The sequence below is a fragment of the Paralichthys olivaceus genome, chromosome 7 (assembly GCF_024713975.1).
Source record: "Paralichthys olivaceus isolate ysfri-2021 chromosome 7, ASM2471397v2, whole genome shotgun sequence".
NCBI classification, from domain to species: domain Eukaryota; kingdom Metazoa; phylum Chordata; class Actinopteri; order Pleuronectiformes; family Paralichthyidae; genus Paralichthys; species Paralichthys olivaceus.
Genome location: NC_091099.1, coordinates 2,169,219 through 2,178,014, shown reverse-complemented (window position 1 = coordinate 2,178,014; position 8,796 = coordinate 2,169,219). Strand labels below are relative to the sequence as shown.

The following is an 8,796-nucleotide window of genomic DNA, read 5'->3' as shown; positions in this document are numbered from 1 at the left end:
TCTCAGCGGCCTGACGCTCACATCGTATCCGCCGAGAGAGACGCGAGCCCGGGTTGTAGAGTGGAGTCAAGCCCCGTCACAGAGCCAGGGCTCCACTTCCGTTCACTGGTCTCCTGAAATAAAACACTGGCAGAGAATAAAACTTTATTTCTACTCACACTCTGTGACTAAACACTGCAAGTAATCATTTTACTGACGAACAAGTTTGACTTTGTTATCATTGTTTTTATCTTTTGTGAAACTGTGATGGTTTAAAAAAGATTCAATGAAAATAAATAGAATAACCACAATAAAATTAACTCTGATAATAATAAGAACAGAGGATACATATTAAATTGTTAATTAACCTAGTTAAAGCAGATAACTTTATTTTTTAATTTCTTTTAGAAATATCTCAGAGATATTTACATAAACTTCATATTCTAGTCTCTTTTTAAAAAAAGACCAGATGCTGTTAATTTACTAAAATGTAGGTTAAATCTTTTTTTTACAAACAAATATACATTGTATGAGGAGAAAATAAGAAAAACGAGAAGACACAAGCTAACGAAGCTATTCACTTAATTAGTTAACCTAGAAGGAAAATGTGAAATAATCAAGCTACCTGACTAATCATGTAATTAGCTAACTCACAAGGAAATGTGGGTCAAATTATCTAGTTAACTAGCTAGTCACCTAATTAGCCAACATGCATTGGGATGTAAGCTAACTTAGTTAACTGGCTAATCACCTAATTAGCTAACATTCAAAGAAACGTTAGCTAACTGGCTAATCACCTAATTAGCTAACATTCAAAGAAATGTTAGCTAACTGGCTAATCACCTAATTAGCTAACATACAAGGAAATGTTAGCTAACTGGCTAATCACCTAATTGACTAACGTACAAGTAAAGAAGTTCGTGGGAAAGTTTTCATGCTACATTCTGGAACAAAAAACTACAAAATCTAATTTTGTATTACGTGTTTGGTTAAAGTGTCAACCAGTCTTCTAATATTTAGTTATTTCTCTTGTGTATTATGTGTTCACGTGAATAAAGTTCAATCTTTCATCGTTATTCTCTGTGAATAATCAACTCACCTGAAACACCGAGTCCTGCTCAGGTCTGTTCGTCAGACCTGCTTTTACTCTGAAAATAAACATTAGTCCACATCCGGTCGCGCCGCCTCTCTCGATCAGCTGATCACAGTGAATTTGAAAAAGCTGCGAGTTTCCATCAGACGCTGAAAACGACCAATGGGAGCCAGAGTTTCAGTGACGTGAGGAGATAAAGTCAACTTTACTTGACTTTACTGTTTAAATCAGAAGTTTTCAACCTTTTAAAACTTCTTTACTTTTGCTCGGCTGACTTTGCATTGGATCCACAGCTGCTGCAGGACTTTTAGGTGAAACAGGTATTTAAAAATGTTCTGCTGTTCCAACATTTGATTTGAAATGTCTTCCCTCTGTGTTTTTGTTATATTAAAATCTTTAACGCTAATATAGATGGATTGATTTTGTACTGTGAAGATACAGATAATAAAGGCCATGCACATCATATGTGAAAAAGCTTTTTATGAAGATGTGTCTGAAGAAGTGAGATAAATCAGGTCATGTTGTCTGCTCGTCTAATCTCTTCTGGCAGATTGTTTCTGTCTCTTTTTGTTTTCAACCTAAACTTTAGAACCGACCACGTCCTTCCAGAGGATCTCAGACTGTGTTCTGGCTCCTAGGGAGATAATCATGACCCACATGTACTTTTATATTTAATTCATGTTAATGAAACTAAATTAAACTATGGCTGCAGGTCACATTGACCTGGATCTCTCCTCAGATTGGAAGTTAAAGGTTAGTGACCTGTATTATTTGGCTCATTGTGATGTTTTATTGCTGCACTTTGAAATGATAAATATACAAAACAGGGTCTGAATATACTTCATATTGTACTAAAATTGTACTTTTGATACTTTTGAATGGGGTTTATTCATACATGAGAAACATACAGGTAGCACACACACACACACACACACACACACGTGCATAAACACAACTCTTGACATGTTTAGTCTTGCACTGCCTCCAGGCGGTGGAGAACTGCTATGACACCCTGCAGGAGTTCAGCGTGGATCCAAACACTGACTGTTTGTGAGGTTATAAAATAAAGTGTAATGAAGTTGCATCACTTGTGTTTGTGTGTTTTTTATTAAACTTTTCTCTGGAAGTTAATAAAGCTTCACGTTTACTGTTTGTCTCTCTTGACATTTGGTTGAGCTTCTTACCAGAGGCCTGAAACTTCATTCCAACTCAGGTCCCAAGATTTGATATTTAGGTCTTGGTCAGTGTTATTAATGTCCTGTACATGTTTTGAATCATTACAGTCAAAGTTTTATACCTTTTGAGAGTTTTAGATTTGACAAGTAGAAATGTTCATGAAATTAAAACGTGGTTAAAGGCTCCATCACCTCATCAATACAACTTAAAGTTTTTGTTCAACTCGTAGTCTGCTCTGGTTCAGTTTCTGTAATAAGGCTGATGATGTATAATTTGCATTCCTGGAGAACTTCCTCTCGCAGACCACATCTGGCAGCAGCTGCCTCTGCAGCTCCTGGTCTCTCCAAAGTTTCTTTTTAATAACCAGCTCATAAAACCCACTTGATTCCGACATCTACCTCTCGCCGGGCAGTTTGAACTCTTTCCACGCCGTCAAACGTGATTCGTTTCACTTCGTAACCACCGGCGCTGCGATCCCTCCTCAGACTTTTCCAAATAAAGCGGCTCCAGCTGTGCGCGGCTCTGCGCCCTCAGTGCGTCACTCTGCTCCACACAGGCAGCAGCCATCAGGAGGAGGAGGAAGGAGGAAGGAGAAGGAAAGATGTCCGGCGTCATGCTGCTGCTGTCGGTGTGCGTGAGTCTGTGTGCTCTTCGGGGGACCGGCGGCTCAGCGCGGAGCGACGCGGTGATCCTGCGGGACGCGCTGGAGCGAGGCCCGGTCAGCCTGAACGACATGTTCCGAGAGGTGGAGGAGCTGATGGAGGACACCCAGCACATACTGGAGGAGGCAGTGGATCAGGTCTGCGTCACGTTTTATTACAATTCCACAAAGGCAGTGTTGTGTAGTCTATGGAGAGAGTGACACAAAGCTGCCATTCTGTGATTTATCAAGTGTTTAATATCATAAAACTTAGGTCTGAACCAAACTCAAGGTGAGTTTAATTGTTTTTGAGCTCAGTTTAATTTTGACCACCAGGCTTAGTTACATCATTACACAAACTTTCCACGTCTGCTTCATGTCTGGGCCACATCAAGTCTGAATGCTATTAATAGTCCTCCTCATAATTATCAGATAAAGTGGCTGAAACAGATATTTTCACTATAAATTCAATCAAAGAGAAGTTACTTAACTGTAGAGTGGCTGATGGTGATGCACAACTAAGATTGCCAACCAAGTCTGGAAGAATATTCCTGAATTTACTTGGAGTGGAGGCTGTTTTGTCTTTTATCTCCATTTCTATTATTAGCATTGTTATATTTGTACTTCCGTTGTGTTTTACCCGTTTGTTCTCTGTCGTCTAGCACTTTGTGTTGAAAAGTGCTCTATAAATAAGGTTATTATTATTAACATCATCCGTCTGATTATGTTAAATCTACTGTTATTTTTCCCGTGTTACTGTATTTCACCGCGTCTCATCATCATCATGTCTCACTCAGTGTCTGGTTTTAATCATCTGTGAACTACTGGGAGGTTTTCCCTTCATGTCGTCCAAGTAACTGAGAATAATCATAACAATCAGTCAGAGCTGCTGCCGTGTGTCAACACTGTCCACAGTTACAGCTGAATGTCCTGATGTGTAGTGATTACAGATTAATGGATGCATCCTCACATTCAATCCTACAGATAACTACTGAGAGTGCCAAATCCTCCCTAACGTCACCAGACCTGCGTTTCACCCTCCACAACGAGACTCAGAAGATTGTTGGAAACAGAGTCGCTCAGGTCCTGGATCGGACGGACAAGGTAGGGGTTGGAAATTACAAGAGTAAATTTAGGTTTTTATGTGATTTTGAGGATATTTTTTCTTTGACGGGAACAAAACACAGAAATCGACCGATATGTAATCGTCGGTTTCTTACTGTTTACAGAAAACTAACAATAAAACAGGAGAGACTCGTCTTTCACACGTGCATGTGGAGTTGTCTGGTCCATGGAATAGTAAAGATCACGTGAGTCTTTTGGAATCGAACTAAAGCAGATTTGTTGCATAACAAACGTTCTGCTGTGCGTCTCGTCCGCACGCAAACAGAGTTTTAAGCCATTCAAACTGAAGGGATGGGAAAATATCCATTCTAAAGAATATTGACGATACAGCATGAAACACGTTGAGTCCAGTGGATAGTCTGTTAACTCAGGACGCCCTCTGAGCGGCTGCTTAGGGCCCTGCAGCCACCAGGGGGCCCCCAAAATCTTGCACCATTTGCTGATGTAATGCATGACTCTCTTGTATGACAGCATGATGAACGAGGCAGCGCCCCCTTCCGTCAGTGAGGGAACAGTTAGTGAGTTAAAAACAAACAAACCCAGAGGGCGACAAAAAGATAAGACAGCAGAAAGATAGAAGAAGGTTAATGCAGCACAGATGCTCTCTCTGCCCCGTCCAGCTCTCCTTCTGTAACGGTCGGTCTCCATTCGTCCCCTTCATTTCTTCAAGCAGTGTATACGCAGTCTATGAAAACAACAAGGAACAAATATATTGTTAAAAACAAACAGTAATATTAAGTAATAATTCATTGAGATGATTAAGATAATACTTTAAACTGATAGACTCCAAATGAATGAGAGAATATATGCTTCTCTTGGTCTCTAGTCAAGTCTCTATGCACATGTCCTGTGTTTGGTTTTCATGCAGGAACAAAAAAAATCCAACTGTACCAGTTTCCGACCGTATGTTTCTCTTTTCACGGTCGGGATGTAAACTGTGACGGCTGCTTTTTGGAAAAACAAACAAAGACCTTGACTCCTCGGCGAGCTGTAGGACATTCCACTCAGCATCAGTCATGAGGTCTTTCTAATTAAAACAGAAATCAGCTCATTCAAGGCACACTGAACGTTTCTCCTCAGTTTTATAGAAGCGTCTGTGAAAAGAGAAACGAAGGACTTTGTGAAACTGCAACGTCTCAACTGATTTTTATCAAGAACAGGATCATCATGGAAACAGAAACCTACCGTGTACTTTTCATAGTTTCAGCCACAGTTTGGATTGAGGTCATTAATGCTGCTCGCTGCCTGTTTGTGCCATTTTATTTTACAATGTTGGTTCTGATCTTTTGCTTTCCTGGCAGCCGCACAGAAAGTGGTTAATGGAGCTTCCTGCTTGGAAAGAAAACAGTCTGTGAGTCAGACAGGATCTGCTCCTCTTAAATGACTAAGTGAAAAGAAATGTCAGCCTCTATGTGGAGACACACTTGAATCACACTTGTGGAAGTCAAAGGAAAGTTGATTGACAGCACTTTACTGATAAAAGACCTTTTTCTGCTGAATGTAGCCTCAGGCTGGTGAGTGAAAATATCTTTTATAGATCATCTAAACATTAATGTGCAGCGTGTTTGATTTTTATCCGTGCAAAACAACTGCGTCTGTTTTTCATATTATTATTAAAAGGTTAAGTTTGTTTTACAGCTAATTTAGATGTCACACTTATTTAAAACCTCACACGGGGTCTCTTGCTCAGTGAGTCGTCTAAATGTTACTTTCTTTCTCCTTTTGCTGCAAAGTAAATTGTGGAAAAATATTTTTATAGAAGGGTATAATTTACTACTGGGCCGATGAGAGTAATAATAGGTGTAGTCATCTGGCCTTTATTAAGATAATGGCAGGGTTGTAAGTCATGTGACTCCTATTTGTTTCCAGTATCTCTGAAACCTCAATAATTCAATTCAATTCAATTTTATTTGTATAGCACCCAATTATAATATACATTATCTCTTGGTACTTTATGTAAATATTACATAATATATATATTAAAATTGAGCTCTTTGGTGAGATGGTGGAGAGAGAAAACCTCCGTCATTAACAGGGTGAAACTTCTGGCAATAACAGCTTCATTCATGTCAACACCACAGTGGAAAGAAACTCGTCCTACACATGTTTCCCATGTAATCTCCAGTCTCAGGTAGGAAAGAGAGCGTTCGCAGGGTGGAGGGAGTTCACCTCTTGGTTTGTGAGCTGCTGTTTTATTTCAGTGTTTATTACCCAGATCCAAAACACACGAAGAAAATGTTTCATTACAAAACATTCAAAGGGCTGGTGCTGTTTTTTATTTGAATCTCTGTTATCAACACTGATGTCTCCACACAGGAATGCATGGTGGATGAGGACTGTGGCGACCTGAGATACTGTCTGTACGAGATGGAGAAGTCCCGCTGCCTCCCCTGCATACCAACAGATATGGTGCGGATTCACCAGGGTTTTTTTTTGCGGTTGTTATTTGTTCAGTTAAAGGTTCAGTGTGTAGAATTTTGTGATCTCTAGTGTTGAAATTGCATGTTGCAGCGGAACACCCTTCACCTCACCCTCTCCTTCCAAACATGAAAAAGAAACTGTGGTAGTCTTTAGTTCTCATAAAAACTCAAAAGGTGTTTAGTTTAAAACATGGCGGCTTCCGTAGAGAGGGTCCCTTCGATGTAAATAAAAAGTATTTGACCTTTTCTGGGGTCAAGAAAATTACAATGAATACAATTAAATGAAACAAACTAGTGAAAAAATCATGAGGATTATTCTACATTCAATTTCTGCCAATTGTTCCTTTTCACCTAAATCTTACTCACTGGACCTTTAAAGCTGCACCGATCAGTATTTTTAGTTTCAGTCCTACTTTCAGTAACAGGTTTGTGTTTATTGTCATCTCTGCATGTTTGAACGGCGTACATACAGAGAAATTAAATGTGTGTGTGTGTGTGTGCCTGCTCAGCCGTGCACTAAGAATGAGGAGTGTTGCTCGGACCAGCTGTGTGTGTGGGGCCAGTGCACGGTCAACGCCACCAGAGGAACAGAGGGAACGATCTGTCAGGGTCAGAGCGACTGCAGGGCGGACCTCTGCTGTGCCTTTCAACGAGGTGAGCTCTGACGTCCCCAGAGACCGAGAGACGAGAGACGGACTCATTCTCAGTTAATGTCAAACTCCACTTAATAGTGGAGCTCAGGTGTGAGCTCAAACATAATTACAGTGAATGTTATCTGAATCATTTAAATTTCTTATAGAGCTCAAGTCAAATCAAACACTGTGCCATATAATATTTCAGCTTTGCTAATTTTTACTAGATCGCTTTTCATTTCTATCTTTTTGCTTCAATTAGGCTCAGTTCACTTGGTTTCTTCTGTTGTTTGACTTTGTGTGAAATCAGGGTCCATCAACCAATTTACATAACACCCCCACAACAAGTAGCATGTATTCTCTTTACTGACATCTAGTGGTTTTTAGTCGGCAACAACAAAAAGGTACGTTGAAATATTGAAATTACACAGACAGACTGCTCAACAAACAGGTTTTGCACAGTTGAATGCAACAAGTCAGAAATGAATTAAACAGTTGCAGGACAAAGTGAAAGGTCAGAATCCAGAGATGTAACGTAGCCTGGACACATCCACGGTACTGAGTGATGAATATTAGCTGCGACACAGAATAATGGCTGTCATGAGTGAGTTCTTTGCCGTTCTTTACCTTTGTGTGTGCTGCTTCCTCCAGAGCTGCTGTTTCCAGTGTGTAACCCCAAACCAGACAAGGGGGAGTCCTGCCTGAACTACCCCAACCTGCTGATGGATATGCTGGCCTGGGACGAGGAGGTGCCCCGCGACCACTGCCCCTGTGCCGACCACCTCCAGTGCCAACCTCATGGGTGAGAGCAGACACAGAGGAATACATGTGCAGTCAAACATGTATTTGTTCTAATTTTCTTTCTTAAATTCCCTTTTTCTCTCTTACAGACGTGGATCTGTGTGTGGGGAGTAGAGCTGGAGGATGAAACACACGAGGGACTGATATTAAATCACGAAACCCTGATGTTACACTCACATCCTCACGGATCATTCACCAGAGGAAACTCCACCTGCTGATCATGTCAACGTACAGGATGTTGCATCAGGGCAGAACTTGCACTGTTTTATTTATACCTTACTTACAATCTGTATTGTTAATTTTTAAGAAAATAAAAGACAAAGTGTGGATTTCACTAATTCAGTATGATGACTTTATGAGTGAATGATAAGAACTACAGCAGTACACAGCACTGTCAGCTAGAGGGCAGACTTCCAACTGTTTCCCGTGTGTCAGGAAGTGATAACACACACACACACACACACACACACACATTTGATCTGTACAAAGATGGACAACATGACAGCTCACAAAAGTGAAGCCAAAGATGTTTTTGGAAAGTGATGTTTGTTCAAGAGTTCCTGTTTCTGATAAGTTTGGTTGTTTTCTATAAAAACAGCGTGAGACGTCAGGATTGACAGCTGAGACTGACTCACAACTGGTCGAGTGTGTCTCTTGATCGCTGCTGCACAGACTCCATATGATGTCATTGGTACGAGATGGCAGCGTCCATATCTGGGAGATTTTGGTTTCGTTTCTGGAGAGTAGGAGGTGGAGACGCGTCGTCCATCTTTATTTACAGTCTGATGATGGAGACACATGAAGAAGATATTCAGGTTGAGGCTGATAGTCCCACGTGCTTCACATTAAGAAGCACGTACACACAGCATGCAACATGCAAACATGGGGAAATTTGACCTCTGTATTTAACCCATCCGTGTGAACGGAGCA

The 8,796-nt window shown here is 40.6% G+C and overlaps 1 protein-coding gene and 1 long non-coding RNA gene across 3 annotated transcripts; one reads left to right on the top strand and one right to left on the bottom strand.

The window, feature by feature from the left end:
• Positions 1 to 2,546: 2,546 nt before the first annotated feature.
• Positions 2,547 to 8,204, top strand: dkk3b (dickkopf WNT signaling pathway inhibitor 3b). 2 transcript variants are annotated; one of them, XM_020104162.2, is made up of 7 exons: positions 2,555 to 3,047; positions 3,873 to 3,992; positions 4,118 to 4,198; positions 6,330 to 6,422; positions 6,943 to 7,087; positions 7,717 to 7,867; positions 7,956 to 8,204. In XM_020104162.2, exons 1-7 carry the CDS (start codon positions 2,850 to 2,852, stop codon positions 7,978 to 7,980), a joined length of 813 nt encoding a protein of 270 aa, XP_019959721.2. In that variant the 5' UTR covers positions 2,555 to 2,849; the 3' UTR covers positions 7,981 to 8,204. The 2 variants fall into 2 exon arrangements, with proteins under 2 accessions (XP_019959722.2, XP_019959721.2); XM_020104163.2 differs by lacking the exon at positions 4,118 to 4,198 and having other exon boundaries at positions 2,547 to 3,047.
• LOC138410789 (uncharacterized) lies at positions 4,018 to 5,348 on the bottom strand. The gene is made up of 3 exons (XR_011243383.1): positions 5,199 to 5,348; positions 4,905 to 5,107; positions 4,018 to 4,698 (listed from the first exon to the last, which is right to left on the bottom strand). It is a non-coding gene; the product is annotated as an uncharacterized lncRNA (long non-coding RNA).
• Positions 8,205 to 8,796: the final 592 nt, after the last annotated feature.

Coding starts and splice junctions, on each gene's coding strand:
- dkk3b (XM_020104162.2), top strand. CDS start 2,850: ATGTCCGGCGTCATGCTGCTGCTGTCGGTGTGCGTGAGTCTGTGTGCT. Junction 4,199..6,329: donor CATGGAATAGTAAAGATCAC/GTGAGTCTTTTG, acceptor GTCTCCACACAG/GAATGCATGGTGGATGAGGA. Junction 7,088..7,716: donor CTGCTGTGCCTTTCAACGAG/GTGAGCTCTGAC, acceptor TGCTTCCTCCAG/AGCTGCTGTTTCCAGTGTGT.